Raw genomic sequence first — 18,725 nt, 5'->3', positions numbered from 1 at the left:
AGACTTCCTCTGCAGAGGACGTCACACGCTCAGCCGACTGATTATACTATTGGCGTTGGTGACTTCCCATCGGTTCCGGTATAAAAGATAGATAGTGTCTAGTTAGACAGTCAATAGATAGACACCATACGTTAGACAGACATTAGGTCGACAGGGTCAATAGGTCGACATTTATAGGTTGTACTGTGTGGTCACCGCAGGAAGTTTACAGTGCAAAGGACACAGTTTACAGGTACCCATACTAAAGTGTGGAATAAATTACCCTGAAGAGAATGAACTCTGATATTGTAGTGGCTAGCACAATTACAGTTGTACATCCTTCAATTTCACTTTAAATCCTTTATTAGGATAGGGAGTTAGTCATTGAAGAAAGGACTTTTTTCAGTTTATCAGCCAACCGTGTGTCTGAAGGAAGGTTGCTGATAGTTGGAGATGACGCAGGAGAACTTCCTTTGACTTCGCAAGTAGAGGATCATCCAGATACGGCAGAATTCGTATTCCCTGCCGACGAAGGTAAGCCGTCACAACAGCCATAAACTTGATAAAAAGACACAAGGAGCTGTAATCAGTCCAAATGGCAGAGCCTGGAATTGGTAATGAAGGCTGCCAATTGCAAACCGCAGAAACTGCTGATGTGACTTGACAATAGAAATATGCAGATATGCATCCTGTATATCAAGGGATACCATGAAGTCTCCACAGATAGATCCCACCATCTCATCATCAATTTGTAGAATCAGCTTAATAGCCCCCACTAGGTCAGGAACGTCAACCTGAATTGTAGGTTCCTCGTCAGAAGCGACTGTATTAGTGGATTGTGACGAGGAAGCGGCCCACTTAGATGACCCCTTGACCCCAGAGGGACGTGGGGTAGACTTTTGTCTAACCAAAGATTAATTTAATTTTTGGATCTGGGTAGACAGTGTCCCCCCAGGGCGGATTAACTACAGAGACAATATGTGACTGCAATGGCACAGGAGGTCCCACAGTATAAGACGTGTCACAAGTGTATTCAGCATACTTGAGAACGCTGTCCAAGGTGGTTCCTGATTGGCCACAGGTGCTGCGGGCTGACTGGGAAATGTATGGCACCCAGTGCCTGAACCATCAGCTAAAACTTCCCCCTCAGGTAAATCCTTGGTGCAAGCACTGCATGATGCAGAAGCATCTGTGAATTTCCCGCCCTGTGTGGCAGACATTATAGGGAATGTAGCCTTATAGCGTAACAGTACAATATAGCCAGACAAACACAATACCTGCAATTAACTCCCTGCACTGGACAAGTAAAACTACATATATATATATGCAGAGGTGTAGCATGTAGCAATGGCGCCCGGAGCACATCCATGTTATCACGCCCCCCCCTCAAGTGTACATGTGGTGTTAAACTAAAGGGGTGTCTTTCCATGGCTGTCTCCCCCCCTGTATCTCACCAAAGCTGCCTTCCCACTGTGTCTCCTCATGGCTGCCTCTCCCCCTGTATCTCCCCAAAGCTGCCTCCCCACTGTGTCTCCCCATGGCTGCCTCTCCCCCTGTGTGTCCCCATGGCTTCCTCCCCCCTTTGTCTTTCCATGGATGCTGTCCCCCCTGTGTCTTGTCTCCGTATGTATGGCTTACTCCCCCCGTGTCTCTCCAGCAAATACACTTACCTTTCCTGCCCTCGTCCTGAGCTCCTCGTCGCTGCGGCTGTGGGTGGCTCCTCCAGTTCTTCAGTCACAGCGCACGGAGTCATGACCTCGTGTGCTGTGCCCAATAGAAAAAAAAAAAACTTTATTGTGCTAGGGGCGGCGGCGCCGGGGAGAGCATCCATCCCTCCTCCTCCCACAGCGCAGCGACAGAGCACTGATGCCGCTGGCAGTGCAGTGTTAGCTGCTGTCGGGACTGTAGCGCCCCTGCTAGAGGCAGGCACCTGGAGCATGAGCTCCACCTGCGCCGCCCTCGCTACGCCTCTGTATATGTATATATAGATATAACAATGCACAGTAGATACTGGATGTATATCTCAGAATACTTGTACTAAATATTCAGGTAGAAGTACACTTGTTCTTAACTAACACTGTCTAAAATGACATGTAGAATACTTAAGTGCCTGTAAAATCAGCCACAGCTACTTGTGTAAAGATGGCGCCAAAATCTCTGCAAGGGAGTGAGGGAGAGTGAAATGCAGCTCCAGGGCAGGAACACCAGCAGTAGATCACGCCTGGAGCTGGGGGAGGGGCTACAGGTCAGCGCCTTATCTCCTATGCTGGTCCTCACCACCGGGTACTGTAAAGCCTATGTAAAACGGATTATTGAAAATCCGACCTGTGCTCCCTGCCTGGTGGATATAGTGGGGTCCCTGTGCAGTACAGTGTCCACGCCAACGGACCACGATTTACCGGCGGGTCCCACCTGGGGGACCCTCTTACCTCCTCCCTAATGTGCAGCCAAGCGATCCTGAAGAGCGTCAGCGGTGGTGTGCCTGTGGACCGGTGGACCTCCGCTGCAAGTACCGTGAACCGGCCGCAGGAGTATGCAGCGCTGCTGGGGAGGTGATGGAGCCGCAGCACAGCATGTCATAATGACATAAACAGTGCTGCGGCCTTTGAAGTCTTCTTAAAAAAGCTCTTTTCAGGGCTGCCTAGCGCAGCCCCACCTGTTAAGTGACCTGCTCTGCAGGAACCATCTTACATACTGAGCTCCAGTGTCCGTAGGCGGGGTTATAGAGGAGGCCATGCAATGGGAACAGTCAAAGCTTTAGCCTGTTGGAGGCACTGGATCAAGATCCAACTCTACACCCCGATATATTCCCTGTGGAACAGAGTGTACCCCGCAGCAGAAAGACAGTTAAATAAATCAAGATTCGGAAAAGGAACAGATGCTTTACCCTATGACTTCAGTATCTTTGTTTCCAGCATGTCATGTGCTTGGCATACTGTCTAGATCAAAATACCCTCAAATTGATAGGAAACCTCCAAATCAGAATTACCTACAACTTCAACCTCTTCATGGGATAAAGGGGGTTATTCCGACCCGATCGCACGCTCCAGTTTTTCGCAGCGGTGCGATCGGGACAGAACTGAATGTGCGCCGGCGCATGCCAGACGGCCGACGCCCGTCGTTGCCTAGCGATGGCCTCTGCCTGATTGACAGGCAGAGGCAGTCGCTGGGTGGGAGGGGGCGACCCTGGCAGCGACAAGTAACTCCTGGCCAGCCGCAGGTGTTGTGCTGGCTGGGAGTTACTCTACAAGTACAAAAGCATCACCGCTGAGCGATGCTTTTGTACTTATGCGGTGGGGCCGGGCCAGACATGCGGGGCGGACTAGCCCTGTGCTGGGCGTCCCCCCACATGTCTGTGTTAATGATCGTAGCTGTGCTAAATTTAGCACAGCTACGATCAGGTCGGAATGTCCCACAAAGTACCAGCTGGCACATACGTTTTCAATGTAAGAGGGACACTAAAAATCTTTGGACGGATGCTTTAATCAACCCCTGAACTGATGAAGCAAAACCTATAAGACAAACTGGCTCCTTTACAGTAGCTGCTGTAGTACCCTAAACATCCTGGCTGACCAAATACTGGCTCTAAAGAAACCTTTGGAGGAGCTAGGAGAAGAGAACCCTACATACTGTAAATGATAGGAGCTAGACACCAGCTGAACAAAAGAGTCAGCCATTGACTTGGCCCAGGATAATAGTACGAGCAGCTGTGATGAAACAACAACTGATTCCCAGGCTGGGGCAATTCAGAATGGCAGTTGGAGATGGTAGTACCTTTAACAGAAGTACCCTCTTCCAACCTTTGCACTTTTGTCTGACTTTTCAGGCCAGAGGGTATTAAACAGCCATAGAACAATAGCAGAATATCAGAAAAAGTGAACTTGCAAAACTGCTTGGAGTCTAGTAATCTCACGAAATTAACCACTCATATAACCGCTAAATTGCATACCTTAACTTCAGACATTCAGGTAATTCACTCAATGTAACCTAATGTGGATAGCGGAGGGAGACGGTGGTTACTTGCTGAAGCAATGGGATACTCCAGTATTTGTAATTAAGTATTCTGTTATTAAAACTTTAGTGGATGTATGTACTTGCCATTTATGGCACTAGTTAAGACACTTAGGGGTATATGCAATTGCGGTCGAATTCCCGAAATTGTCGAATTTCGGGACTTTTTCGCCCCAAAAAAAAAATCGTCAATGCAATTCAGTACTTTCTGTCCAAAAAACGGACTTTCAAAATTCAACTTTTTGAAATTCGACTTTTGTCAAATTCGACTTTTTTGCAATGATACAAGTGCTGCAATTCGACCAAAGTATATTCAATTGAAGTTTGGAAATTCGACAACAGTGCTTTTAGACAGTAAATTCGACATTTTCAATCCGCCACACTTTGGTGGGTGAAACTAATAAAAAAAATTTAAAACATGTTTTTTTGTGTGTTTTTTTTATTGATAATAGCATATCTATTTATATTAGAAGGGATTAGGTACTTGGTTTGTCTTTTTTGGAGGCACAAGCATTATTTATATATTTTTTAAAATAATATTTTTTTATTTTTTTTAGATGGAATGGTAAAATTCAGAAAAAAAATGGCGTGGGGTCCCCCCTCCCAAGCATAACCAGCCTCGGGGGGTCCCCCGTATTTTATACACCAGCATCGGGCTCCACTAGCTGGACAGATAATGCCACAGCCGGGGGTCACTTTTATACAGTGCCTTGCGGCCGTGGCATTAAATATCCAACTAGTCACCCCTGGCCGGGGTACCCTGGGGGAGTGGGGACCCCTTCAATCAAGGGGTCCCCCCCCCAGCCACCCAAGGGCCAGGGGTGAAGCCCGAGGCTGTCCCCCCCATCCAAGGGCTGCGGATGGGGGGCTGATAGCCTTGTCAAAATTGAAAGAATATTGTTTTTTCCAGTAGTACTACAAGTCCCAGCAAGCCTCCCCCTCAAGCTGGTACTTGGAGAACCACAAGTACCAGCATGCGGGAGAAAAACGGGCCCGCTGGTACCTGTAGTACTACTGGGAAAAAAATACCCAAATAAAAACAGGAGACACACACCGTGACAAGTACAACTTTATTACACACTGCCGACACACACATACTTACCTATGTTGACACACCGACTGCCACAGTCTCCGACGATCCGAGGGTACCTGTGAAAAAAATTATACTCACCTGCCAGTGTCCAGAGATAAATCCACGTCCAGAGATAAAATCCTCGTACTTGGCAAAAAAAAAAACACGAACACCCGACCACCGGACTGAAAGGGGTCTGTCATTTTACTCAAGGCTATCAGCCTCCCATCCGCAGCCCTTGGATGGGGGGGGACAGCCTCGGGCTTCACCCCTGGCCCTTGGGTGGCTGGGGGGGGACCCCTTGATTGAAGGGGTCCCCACTCCCCCAGGGTACCCCGGCCAGGGGTGACTAGTTGGATATTTAATGCCACGGCCGCAGGGCACTGTATAAAAAGTGACCCCCACCTGTGGCATTATCTGTCCAGCTAGTGGAGCCCGATGCTGGTGTAAAAAATACGGGGGACCCCTACTCTTTTTGTCCCCCGTATTTTTTGCACCAGCACCAGGCGCAGAGCCCGGTGCTGGTTTTAAAAATACGGGGGATCCCCTGTCAATTTTCCCCCCGCATTTTTAGAACCGGGACCAGCTCGAAGAGCCCGAGGCTGGTTATGCTTTGGAGGGGGGACCCCACGCCATTTTTTTCCGGGTTTTTCACGTTTTTTTAAATCGCGGCAAAATCCGGCAAATCGGCCGTTTTTTGCCCGCGGGACTGTCGAATCAGTTTTTCATTGAATATGGTGAATTCCGGAAGCCACCTGCCTCGAATTGTGTCGAATTGAAAATCGCCGCTAATTGCATATACCCCTTAACGTGTGGAATTGTCTTTAAATTGTATGCCCCCTCTCTTCCATTCTAGTCCTTCAACTTTCCGTTTTTAACTCGCATGCCCATTCTCTCCTACAGCTAGCAATGAATGAGAAAAACTAAAAAAAAAAAAACCACCCCCCCCCCCCCACACACACACACACACACACACACACACACACACTTTACTATATAAAATGCTTGCTCCGGGGAGGCAAATTATGCTTATATCAAATTCCTTGTTTTGGGGACTAAAGTAGCCAACAACAGTGTTGAAACCCCAAAGGTGATCTTACATGCTAATACTAGAGTTCACAGTAGATATATTGTGTGCTGATCTCATTTGCTTTAACTAATTTGTCTAAAAAACGTTTTGTCCCATTTTACAGTGTTTTGGAGTGAATGGTCGATTGTCATTTGCTACCATACATTGGGTCTGGGACTCAAGGTCGACACCAATTAGGTCGACACACCTTGGGTCGACACCTGAAATAGGTCGACATGGACAACATGTCGACATGAACAATGTTGACATAGAAAAAGGCCGACATGAGTTTTTAATGGGTTTTTTTGTGTGTCATTTTCACCATAATGTGACCAGGAACCCCAATTAGTGTACTGCTTCGCTCGCCATGCTTCGGGCAAGGTTACCGTTCCTAATTGCAGTCCACGTGGATCGTAAAGTATGAAAAAGTTCAAATAACGAAAAAAAAAGGTGAAAAACTCATGTCGACCTTTTGTCCATGTCGACCTATTTCAGGTGTCAACCTAAGGTGTGTCAACCAATTGGCGTCGACCTAAGTGATGCCGACTTGGAGTCCGGATACCCCATACATTACCAGGCTTTCTTTCCAACCAGCCAATGAGTTGGTTTGTTGAACAGATAATCTCAAGGTGTATGGCCAATTTTTGCACATTCTTCCAGAAGCATGTTTAAATTTGTTGTAAGACGTGCTTCCCTATTAAAACAACATATAGTCTAGGCTTAACTGCCACTGAAAGCATTACATTCTGAGAATAGACACACAGATTAATACCCCTTGACATGTCACAAAACAGAGACAACCCACTGACAGCGCAGATCAATTGAAATGTGATAACTTGCCTCTTCTCACCTTGACTATCTGGTTATTTTTCACATAATGCAGAGTGTTGGCTCTACTTCCTCCAGCAACCACAGGTGGATAAGCCAGTATATCCGCGCCACGGGCTCGACACTCAAAATCAAACTAGTTGAGAGAAAACATTGATTATACTTCATTTTACTGCACAAGAGAATGTACGACTTTATACAAAATGTTTGTATTACCGATTACAAGACTAACAAGGTTCCTCTGTTTGTGATATCTAAATCTGAATTGACCTCACAGCACTGTTATCAAAATCAATATAAAGAAAATGGCCTGATGTTGCAGTTCGGTTGAAAACTACAACAATTTCCAGTAACTATCCCTACAATAGGGATGTACAGTAGTACAGTAGTCAAAAGGTCGACAATACCAATGTCAAAATTAAAAAGGTTGACACCACAATGTCGACATTGTTAAAATGTGGGCATGCAACGTGTCTACATTCTCAGAATGTTTACATAAGGGTTAGGCTGTGGGTTAGGGTTAAGCACTAGAAGGAAGGTTATGGATAGGGGAAATGCTGGAGTACCGCAGTTCTCACCAAGAAATGGCAGTCACATGACCACCTGGACCCAGAAGAAGCTGCCAGAAGTTACCCTTGGGTCTCCAAGACGAAATGTTGACATTCTTACATGCTGCCATTGCATCACTGTTAATGTATGTCAACATAATCAATGTCGCCATTATGAACATTTCAACTAATTTCTACCTTTTAACTTTCGACATTTTGTACCCACCCTTAGAAAATGTGAATGAAAAAGGACCATTACCAGGCCTTCATGGAAGCAAAAGTGATTCAAACAGTCAGAGCTGGTCAGATTTATCCACATTATCCGCATTATAATCCTATTGATTGACCATTGGGTTGAGCAATAGGATTGGCCAGTGCATACCCATCTCTTCCTATCCACACTTATCCAGGCAGTTTTCACTCTAACTTAGAGATTTCCCAATTTTATTGGGGTTTATTCCATTCAAGACTTGGAAGGTAAGAGAATGATGCTAAGACCAACTATTACAAGAGGTAACAGAGGAGAGTCTCAGTAACTCGGTGTTGGCAGTGCTCCCCAGGAATTTTAGGTAGTACTAGATAAATCAAAACAGGGTACTATCCTAAGAAGAGGTTGTGAGAAATACCAGAAGACAAAATACTCCTTTTTGGGGGCACACTTTGTACAATATGCATAGAAAAATGTAAAAATATAACTTTTATTCAAACTTAGGTAAAATATAGAAGACTATACTCACAATACAACAACAAAGAAATATTTTTAGGAAAAATATTTTTTTGCTGAGGGGTATGTAATAAACCTCTTTCAAAAGAAAAATAGTAATCAGTAAGGGTGATTTACCTTACCGCAAGTGAAGCTTGTGAATATTTTTACTCTTAATATTAGTCAACCATTCAATGCATCACAGTATTGAGTCAATCATGGATGAAATACACAGAGACCAAAATCTCCTTATAAATTGTGTATGAGAAAAGAAGAGTTATGGCAGACTTATCTTTGTTAACTCTCTTTCTTCAAAGTACATAGGGTCCACAGGTAACATTGGGGTTGTAGTAGTGGATGAGAATCTGGGCACCAAACAGTTAAAGCTTTCAAGTGAATCCCAGAATACTCAGAAGGCAATCAGTTTTGTTAAGCAGCTCAATGCAGGAAGCAGAAAGGAGAGAAGAAAGATGTTGGGCATAGAAGAACAAATTCTCAGACAGGAGAAAGGAATCAGAGGCCATTGCCGTAAAAAAAAAACAGAGAGGACAGGTGCATCAGTGTGGGTGCCCTGTGGTCCCTATGTACTTCAAAGAAAGAGAGTTAGCAAAGGTAAGTCTGCCATAACTCTCCTTTTCTTCATCAGGGTACATAGGTTTCACAGGGAACATCAGGGATGTCCCAGAGCAGTACTTCAAGGGAGGGGATGCTCCTGAGAGGATACAAGGATCTGGCATCTAAAGGAAACATCCTGGGAGGCGAATGTATCAAAGGCATAAACTTAAGAAACGTGTGGACTGAAGACCACGTAGCCACCTTGCACAATTGTTCGGCGGATGCCCCATGACATGACGCCCATGAAGGTCCTACAAAGTAGAATGGGCAGAAATCAAAGCTGCTATAGGAAGGTTAGCTCGCGTGTAAGCATGTGCAATGACCATTCTAATCCATCTGGCCAGCGTCTGCTTATTAGCAGGCCAGCCACACTTGTGAAAACAAAAAATAAAAAGGGCATCAGAACGTCTGATAGAGCCAGTATGTTCCACATAGATATGTAGAGCTCGAACCATATCTAAAGAACATTCTTTAGCCGACAAGTCTGGTGAGATTAAAGAGAAAAGAAGACAAGTCTCTTGATAAAAGAGAAAAGAAGAAACTACCTTAGGGAGGTATCCAGGTCTGGTTCAAAGAACCAACCTGTGTCTCTGTGAAAAATCAGGAAGAGGGGATGACAGGATAGCGCTCCCAAGTCCGACACCATTCTAGCTGAAGCTATAGCAAGCAAAAAACGAGATTTATGTTAAGAACTTACCGTTGTTAAATCTCTTTCTGCGAGGTACACTGGGCTCCACAAGGAATTACATCGGGGTGTAGAGTAGGATCTTGATCCGAGGCTCCAACAGGTTCAAAACTTTTGACTGTTCCCAAGATGCACAGCGCCGCCTCCTCTATATCCCCGCCTCCATGCCAGTGAGCTCAGTTTCGTTAACCAGCCCAATGCAGTAGCAGGTACCAGAGACGACAACCGATCGTAGCCAATTACACCACACACTCACCGCAGGAGAGGGTGTCAGTGGCTATGCCAATACCAACCCAAAAAAGCAAAGTGCGTCAGGGTGGGCGCCATGTGGAGCCCAGAGTACCTCGCAGAAAGAGATTTAACAACGGTAAGTGCTTAGGTATTCCCAAAAGGACACATATGATGCACACAGATCCGTCAATTGGGTATATAAAAACAGTTTTAATAATTCCTCCACAGCGTGGGAAGATCCACAATATACAAGATATTTAAAAATAGTCCACAATTTAAAAAAGCTGGAACAGACGCCGGATCCCAAAGGAAAGGAATCTTGTAGAGATGGACTCACACTTGTCCCAGCTGCAGTCTCAGTACGTCCCATGCTGATGGTAAAAAACGTCCAAGTCCTTCTAGGTATATCACCAGAGCTGTATATGACGGCTTCAACGCGTTTCAGGGATCCTATCCCATTTCCCCAGAGCGTGTTGTCAGCATATTTTCTTTTTATTATACTTCTGAAAAAGTTACAGTGTTTTTCACCTGATTCAGAGCATTCCCTACCTAAATTCATCTTTTACGGCCAAGAGTTCAGCAATAGCCAGGTCATTAGTCCCTAGGTGGACAATGACATCAACCTCCCTAGCTGCCTACACAATTCTTAGCATGCACTTTTTATCCCTAGGAGCTGTGGCTCCAGGTTAGTACCTTACTTGTTTCTCTACTTCATTTGCATTTGACAGATGTATTCTTAACACAGTAACATAGTTATTGAGGTTGAAAAAATAAGAATTTACTCACCGGTAATTCTATTTCTCGTAGTCCGTAGTGGATGCTGGGGACTCCGTAAGGACCATGGGGAATAGACGGGCTCCGCAGGAGACTGGGCACTCTAAAGAAAGATTAGGTACTATCTGGTGTGCACTGGCTCCTCCCTCTATGCCCCTCCTCCAGACCTCAGTTAGGGAAACTGTGCCCGGAAGAGCTGACATTACAAGGATAGGATTTTGGAATCCATGGTAAGACTCATACCAGCCACACCAATCACACCGTACAACTCGTGATAACCTTACCCAGTTAACAGTATGAACAACAACTGAGCATCACTCAACGGATGGCTCATAACAATAACCCTTTATTAAGCAATAACTATATACACGTATTGCAGAAAGTCGGCACTTGGGTCGGACGCCCAGCATCCACTACGGACTACGAGAAATAGAATTACCGGTGAGTAAATTCTTATTTTCTCTAACGTCCTAGTGGATGCTGGGGACTCCGTAAGGACCATGGGGATTATACCAAAGCTCCCAAACGGGCGGGAGAGTGCGGATGACTCTGCAGCACCGAATGAGCAAACACAAGGTCCTCCTCAGCCAGGGTATCAAACTTGTAGAACTTTGCAAAAGTGTTTGAACTTGACCAAGTAGCCGCTCGGCAAAGCTGTAAAGCCGGTCTTAAGTGGTTCAAACCAGTGGGATTTCAGGAAATCCAACACAACGTTAAGATCCCAAGGTGCCACTGGTGGCACAAAAGGGGGCTGAATATGCAGCACTCCCTTTACAAACATCTGAACCTCAGGCAGTGAAGCCAGTTCTTTTTGAAAGAAAATGGATAGGGCCGAAATCTGGACCTTTATGGACCCTAATTTGAGGCCCATAGTCACACCTGACTGTAGGAAGTGCAGAAATCGACCCAGCTGGAATTCCTCTGTAGGGGCCATCCTGGCCTCACACCAAGCAACATATCTTCGCCATAATGATTAGCTGTTACATCCTTCCTAGCCTTTATCATCGTAGGAATCACTTCATCCGGGATGCCCTTTTCCGTTAGGATCCGGCGTTCAACCGCCATGCCGTCAAACGCAGCAAGTCTTGGAACAGACAGGGCCCCTGTTGCAACAGGTCCTGTCTGAGAGGCAGAGGCCATGGGTCCTCTGTGATCATCTCTTGTAGTTCTGGGTACCAAGTCCTTCTTGGCCAATCCGGAACGATGAGTATTGTTCTCACTCCTCTTTTTCTTACTATTCTCAGTACCTTGGGTATGAGAGGAAGAGGAGGGAACACATATACCGACTGGAACACCCAGGGTGTCACTAGCGCGTCCACAGCTATCGCCTGAGGGTCCCTTGACCTGGCGCAATATCTTTTTAGCTTTTTGTTGAGGCGGGACGCCATCATGTCCACCTGTGGCAGTTCCCATCGATTTGCAATCTGTGTGAAGACTTCTTGATGAAGTCCCCACTCTCCCGGGTGGAGGTCGTGTCTGCTGAGGAAGTCTGCTTCCCAGTTGTCCACTCCCGGAATGAACACTGCTGACAGTGCTTGTACGTGAATTTCCGCCCAACGAAGAATCTTTGTGGCTTCTGCCATCGCCACCCTGCTTCTTGTGCCGCCCTGGCGGTTTACATGGGCGACCGCCGTGATGTTGTCTGACTGAATCAGCACTGGTTGGTCTCGAAGCAGGGGCTCCGCTTGACTCAGGGCGTTGTATATGGCCCTTAGTTCCAGTATATTTATGTGCAGACAAGTCTCCTGACTTGACCACAGCCCTTGGAAGTTTCTTCCCTGAGTGACTGCCCCCCATCCGCGGAGGCTTGCATCCGTGGTCACCAGAACCCAGTCCTGTATGCCGAACCTGCGGCCCTCGAGGAGAGCACTCTGCAGCCACCACAGAAGAGACACCCTGGCCCTCGGGGACAGGGTGATCAGCCGATGCATCTGAAGATGCGATCCGGACCACTTGTCCAACAGATCCCACTGAAAGATCCTTGCATGGAACCTGCCGAAGGGAATGGCTTCGTATGAGGCCACCATCTTTCCCAGGACTCGCGTGCAGTGATGCACCGACACCTGTTTTGGTTTTAGGAGGTCCCTGACCAGAGTCACTAACTCCTGGGCCTTCTCCTCCGGGAGAAACACCTTCTTCTATTCTGTGCCCAGAATCATACCCAGGAAGGGCAGACGCGTCGTAGGAATCAGCTGCGACTTTGGAATATTCAGAATCCAGCCGTGCTGTTGTAGTACTTCCTGAGATAGTGCTACTCCGACCAACAACTGCTCCCTGGACCTCGCCTTTATAAGGAGATCGTCCAAGTACGGGATAATTATAACTCCCTTCTTTCGAAGGAGTATCATCATTTCGGCCATTACTTTGGTAAATACCCTCGGTGCCGTGGACAGACCAAACGGCAACGTCTGGAATTGGTAATGACAGTCCTGTACCACAAATCTGAGGTACTCCTGGTGAGGATGGTAAATGGGGACATGTAGGTAAGCATCCTTGATGTCCAGGGATACCATGTAATCCCCCTCCTCCAGGCTTGCAATAACCGCCCTGAGCGATTCCATCCTGAACTTGAATTTTTTTATGTATGTGTTCAAGGATTTCAAATTTAAAATGGGTCTCACCGAACCGTCCGGTTTCGGTACCACAAACAGTGTGGAATAGTAACCCCGTCCTTGTTGAAGTAGGGGCACCTTGACTATCACCTGCTGGGAATACAGCTTGTGAATTGCCTCTAGCACAGCCTCCCTGCCTGAGGGAGTTGTCGGCAAGGCAGATTTGAGGAAACGGCGGGGGGGAGACGCCTCGAATTCCAGCATGTACCCCTGAGATACTACTTGAAGGATCCAGGGATCCACCTGTGAGCGAGCCCACTGATCGCTGAAATTTTTGAGGCGGTCCCCCACCGTACCTGGCTACGCCTGTGGAGCCCCCGCGTCATGCGGTGGACTCAGAGGAAGCGGGGGAAGAATTTTGATTCTGGGAACTGGCTGACTGGTGCAGCTTTTTCCCTCTTCCCTCGTCTCTGTGCAGAAAGGAAGCGCCTTTTACCCGCTTGCTTTTCTGAAGCCGAAAGGACTGTACCTGATAATACAGTGCTTTCTTAGGCTGTGAGGAAACCTGAGGTAAAAATTTTTTCTTCCCAGCTGTTGCTGTGGATACGAGGTCCCAGAGACCATCCCCAAACAATTCCTCACCCTTATAAGGCTCTATGTGCCTTTTAAAGTCAGCATCACCTGTCCAGTGTCGGGTCTCTAATACCCTCCTGACAGAATGGACATTGCATCAATTCTGGATGCCAGCCGGCAAAATATCCCTCTGTGCATCCCTCATATATAAGACGACGTCTTATGTTCGCAAAATAGTATCCCTGACAGGGTTACAGACCACGCTGCAGCAGCACTATCTGCAGGTCTCAGTCTAGTACCTGAGTGTGTAAATACAGACTTCAGGATAGCCTCCTGCTTTTTATCAGCAGGTACCTTCAAAGTGGCCGTATCCTAAGACGGCAGTGCCACCTTTTTTGACAAACGTGTGAGCGCCTTATCCACCCTAGGGGATATCTCCCAGCGTAACTTATCCTCTGGCGGGAAAGGGTACGCCATCAGTAACTTTTTAGAAATTACCAATTTCTTATCGGGGGAACCCGCGCTTTTTCACACTTCATTCACTCATTTGATGGGGGAACAAAACACTGCCTGCTTTTTCTCCCCAAACATAAAACCCTTTTTTAGTGGTACTTGGGTTAATGTCAGAAATGTGTAACACATTTTTTATTGCCGGGATCATGTAACGGATGTTCCTAGTGGATTGTGTATATGTCTCAACCTCGTCGACATTGGAGTCAGACTCCGTGTCGACATCTGTGTCTGCCATCTGAGGGAGCGTTTTTGAGCCCCTGATGGCCTTTGAGACGCCTGGGCAGGCGCGGGCTGAGAAGCTGGCTGTCCCATAGCTGTTACGTCATCCAGCCTTTTATGTAAGGAGTTGACACTGTCGGTTTATACCTTCCACCTATCCATCCACTCTGGTGTCGGCCCCACAGGGGGCGACATCACATTTATCGGCATCTGCTCTGCCATCACATAAGCCTCCTCATCAAACGTGTCGACACAGCCGTACCGACACACCACACACACACAGGGAATGCTCTGACTGAGGACAGGACCCCACACAGCCCTTTGGGGAGACAGAGAGAGAGTATGCCAGCACACACCAGAGCGCTATATAATTTAGGGATTAACACTATATTGAGTGAATTTTTCCCAATAGCTGCTTGTATATACAATATTGCGTTAAATTTAGTGCCCCTCCTCTCTTTTTAACCCTTTGAGCCTGCAAACTACAGGGGAGAGCCTGGGGAGCTGTCTTCCAGCTGCACTGTGAAGAGAAAATGGTGCCAGTGTGCTGAGGGAGATAGCTCCGCCCCTTTTCCGCGGACTTTTCTCCCGCTTTTTTATGGATTCTGGCAGGGGTATTTATCACATATATAGCCTCTGGGGCTATATATTGTGATATATTTGCCAGCCAAGGTGTTTTTATTGCTGCTCAGGGCGCCCCCCCCCCAGCACCCTCAGTGACCGGAGTGTGAAGTGTGCATGAGGAGCAATGGCGCACAGCTGCAGTGCTGTGCGCTACCTTGGTGAATACTGATGTCTTCTGCCGCCGATTTTCCGGACCTCTTCTTGCTTCTGGCTCTGTAAGGGGGACGGCGGCGCGGCTCCGGGAACGAACACCAAGGCCAGTTCCATGCGGTCGATCCCTCTGGAGCTAATGGTGTCCAGTAGCCTAAGAAGCCCAAGCTAGCTGCAAGCAGGTAGGTTCGCTTCTTCTCCCCTTAGTCCCTCGATGCAGTGAGCCTGTTGCCAGCAGGTCTCACTGTAAAATAAAAAAACTAAAATAAACTTTCTTTCTAGGAGCTCAGGAGAGCCCCTAGTGTGCATCCAGCTCGGCCGGGCACAGAAATCTAACTGAGGCTTGGAGGAGGGTCATAGTGGGAGGAGCCAGTGCACACCAGGTAGTCTAAAAGCTTTCTTTTAGTTGTGCCCAGTCTCCTGCGGAGCCGCTATTCCCCATGGTCCTTTCGGAGTTCCCAGCATCCACTAGGACGTTAGAGAAATATTGGTGCCCCCCCATATATCATCCGTGAGCCAATAAGATGCCGTTTTGAGATCCGAGTAAAACAGAGTAAAACCGAACCCGCTCATCTCTAATTGTAACTACTGTATATGAAACTTCTAAAAAACCGTGGCAACTAGGCAGATCTATGTAGTGGTCCAACCACACACTACATAGATCTGCCCAGTCACTCACAATGCTGATTATTTCTCTGACAATTAATTTGCAAGTGTCATATCCAGGATTAGAACCCACAACCTTTTACACTGGTAGCATGCACCTTACTGATGGAGATATCTGCTCTTGCATAGGAAGTATGAGAATTCTAACTATATGAAGTTACGTGTAATTTTCAGAGAAATAACTTCATATAGTTAGAATTCTCATGTTTCCTTTATAGGAGCAAATAGCTTCATCAGTAAGGTGTCTGCTTCCAGTATATCTATAATAAAGAGGGTGTGATTTGTAAGGTGCAGTGACTAGTGTGGAAGTCGGCTACGGAAGAGATACCGGCTGCTGTCAATTAACTTAACTGATTAATGTCGCTGAACACACTGAACAGGAGGAGAGGTGCCCCCCTTCAAAGCAGGAGCCCGGCGGCAGCTGACTCCGTTGCCTCCCAGAGTTCTGCCTCTGTATCTAACCTAGTAAGCCTTTCCTCATAATATAACGACTATAAGCCCTTTATGAATTGTGATGCTCTTCTCTGAACCTTTTCTGGGTCCATGATATCTTTTTCATAGTGTGGTGCCCAGAACTGTACGCCGTGTTGCAGATGCAGCCTTACCAAAGATTTATACAGTGGCAGGATTATACTGGCTTCCCTTGTCTCAATTCTCCGTTTTATGTAAGCTAATACCTTATTGGCCTTTGCTGCTGTACCCTGACAATGGGCACTGCTGCTAAGTCTACGGTCAATGAGCACCCCCAAATCCTTTTCCATTACTGATTTTCCCGAATAATGGACTCTCCAAAGAGAAGTGCAGTCCTTTTTGGAGAGGTAATTTTTCTGTTCCTTTTACTGTTCCTATAGTTAGTAGAAGTCCACATATCTTCCTGCTCTGTAGTGTATCTTCCAGCCCTGCAAGAGCAGCATATGACTTTTGCAGTGTCAGAGCTTGTTGGAGGTGTCTGTGTCCCTCTGGAAATCTCTGCCTTTGAGAACCCACAGTAGTCCAGGTAGCTGGCTCTCTGAGGTAGTGGTGGCCTCAAGGACACAGACATCCTACATATCTCAGCATGCAGTAATCTCCTCTTTCAGCAGAAAAAAAATCTACAGACTTTTCCATACTGACCTAGTACATGTCTACCTAATAACCATGTCGACCTAATACAAGTAGACCAATAGTGGTTGACCTAATAACTGTCGACCTAATGACCCATACCCAAGTATGGCACTTTCTATGTTCTACAGACATAGGACCGCTATTCCCTTACAATGTCAATAAGCACAAAGACAGTTCTTGTTATGAAAAGGTGCATACATACAGTGAAATTTTGACTAAGTGCCAATTTTGACTATGCGATTTCCCTTGAATTCCCCGGATGCCAGAACCACAATATTGACTATATTTACTTGCAATTTTGACTATACTAGAAACTAGATTGTACACAATATAGTCAAAATTGTATTTCCTGCACAGTCTATTATTTCTTGCTATACCGATCCCACGGGAGCGTGCATCGGTATAGCAAGCTGTATACACATGGTGCGATATGTGCTAACTTTTCTTAAGATTTTGACTATATAGTCAAAATCGTAAGCACACATCGCACTGTGTGTATGCATCTTAAGTTTTTCCTGTTCTATGGCCAGGAACACAATTTCTTGATTCAGATGGAAGTAGGATTACACCCTGGTTGGGAAGGACAGTTTGTTGAGAAATGGAGACCAACGCAGCCAAAACTATCCTAGTTGTGAAGATAACCAAAAAGAAGGTAGTCTTCCAGATAAGAAACTTTAACTCCAACGAATCCAAGATTAAAATGTAAAGTGATGTAATCGCTGAATTGAGAAACCAAAGAACTATTCAGTGGAATGTATGGGCACATATGCATCATTTAATACATAAACCATCTACAAACTGCGCATGCCTTGTTTTTTGACCTTAAATTAAACTGCAATACAACTTGAAAAATGGTATATACTGTAACAATTTTATTTGGATTGATGCAAATTTAAAACAGAATAAAAGCTGACAAAAACTGATATTTGCTATCCTAATACAGGTATACAACGTCACATAAAACACTGACATACTACCGTATACCTGTAAGAAGTGATAGAAACAGAAGCTATGTCCAGAGAGAGGAAACTCTTGAAGTAACTAGCTGTCCCATATACTGTGGGGTTGACTACTGCAATATAAAGTGACACGCAAGGAGTGTTTTACTCACTCTCTCTTTGCAATTAATATATTATGCAAACATGCCATGATGTGGTGTAACAAAATCTTCCTTAAGGTAGATGACTAAAGCTGCCTGGACATTGGCTTCCCTGACGCATGGGTATGCTGGTGATTATTTCCACATTGATATATATGTGGCATGTACTACTATGTACTACTGTCAGGTCCTATGGATCCGCCTATGGGAAATAGTAGTGGTGTGCTGAGGGTCTGCCGGCTGACAACGAATGTATCTGTCTTAGTCAATGCATGGATATTCCGGGATTGATACGCACTGTAATCTACACCGCAATCTTTCACCTGGGGGCTTCCTTAGGGTATGTGGATCGATTTCGCAAACATCCTTAGAAAATTTGTAATTTCTCCTGATACCAATGTTATTTGGACGATGTTTGTACCGATGGTGATTTGCTGTTATTTGGAGTTTGAGAATCCATGAACGACTGCGTGGAAGCGCATAGTTCATCGACGGTGCCTCCACACTGAACGATACATCATTAATTTTTGACCGATACTGTCCATATCATTCTTAAATATCGACCAGTGTGTAGGACCCTTTACCGTTGGTCAAGGACTGGACATTTTCAGATTCAGCATAGGATGAAACTGATAGTTCAGTTTCTGGACAAGGAAGAGATTTCAATCAAAACAGAATACTGTATATTGTTCCAGGTCGTGAATAATAAC

At 46.0% G+C, this 18,725-nt stretch overlaps 1 protein-coding gene across 5 annotated transcripts in view; it reads right to left on the bottom strand.

The window, feature by feature from the left end:
• XPNPEP3 (X-prolyl aminopeptidase 3) overlaps positions 1-18,725 on the bottom strand; it is a 415,780-nt gene that overhangs the window by 84,785 nt on the left and 312,270 nt on the right. For all 5 annotated transcript variants that reach the window (XM_063940369.1, XM_063940372.1, XM_063940368.1 and 2 more), the window contains one exon: positions 6,982-7,095. In XM_063940369.1, the coding sequence (XP_063796439.1) occupies positions 6,982-7,095 (114 nt within the window). The remainder of the gene's footprint in view (positions 1-6,981; positions 7,096-18,725) is intronic.

This window comes from Pseudophryne corroboree, chromosome 9 (genome assembly GCF_028390025.1).
Source record: "Pseudophryne corroboree isolate aPseCor3 chromosome 9, aPseCor3.hap2, whole genome shotgun sequence".
Lineage (NCBI taxonomy): Eukaryota > Metazoa > Chordata > Amphibia > Anura > Myobatrachidae > Pseudophryne > Pseudophryne corroboree.
This window is presented reverse-complemented; position numbering and strand designations above follow the sequence as displayed.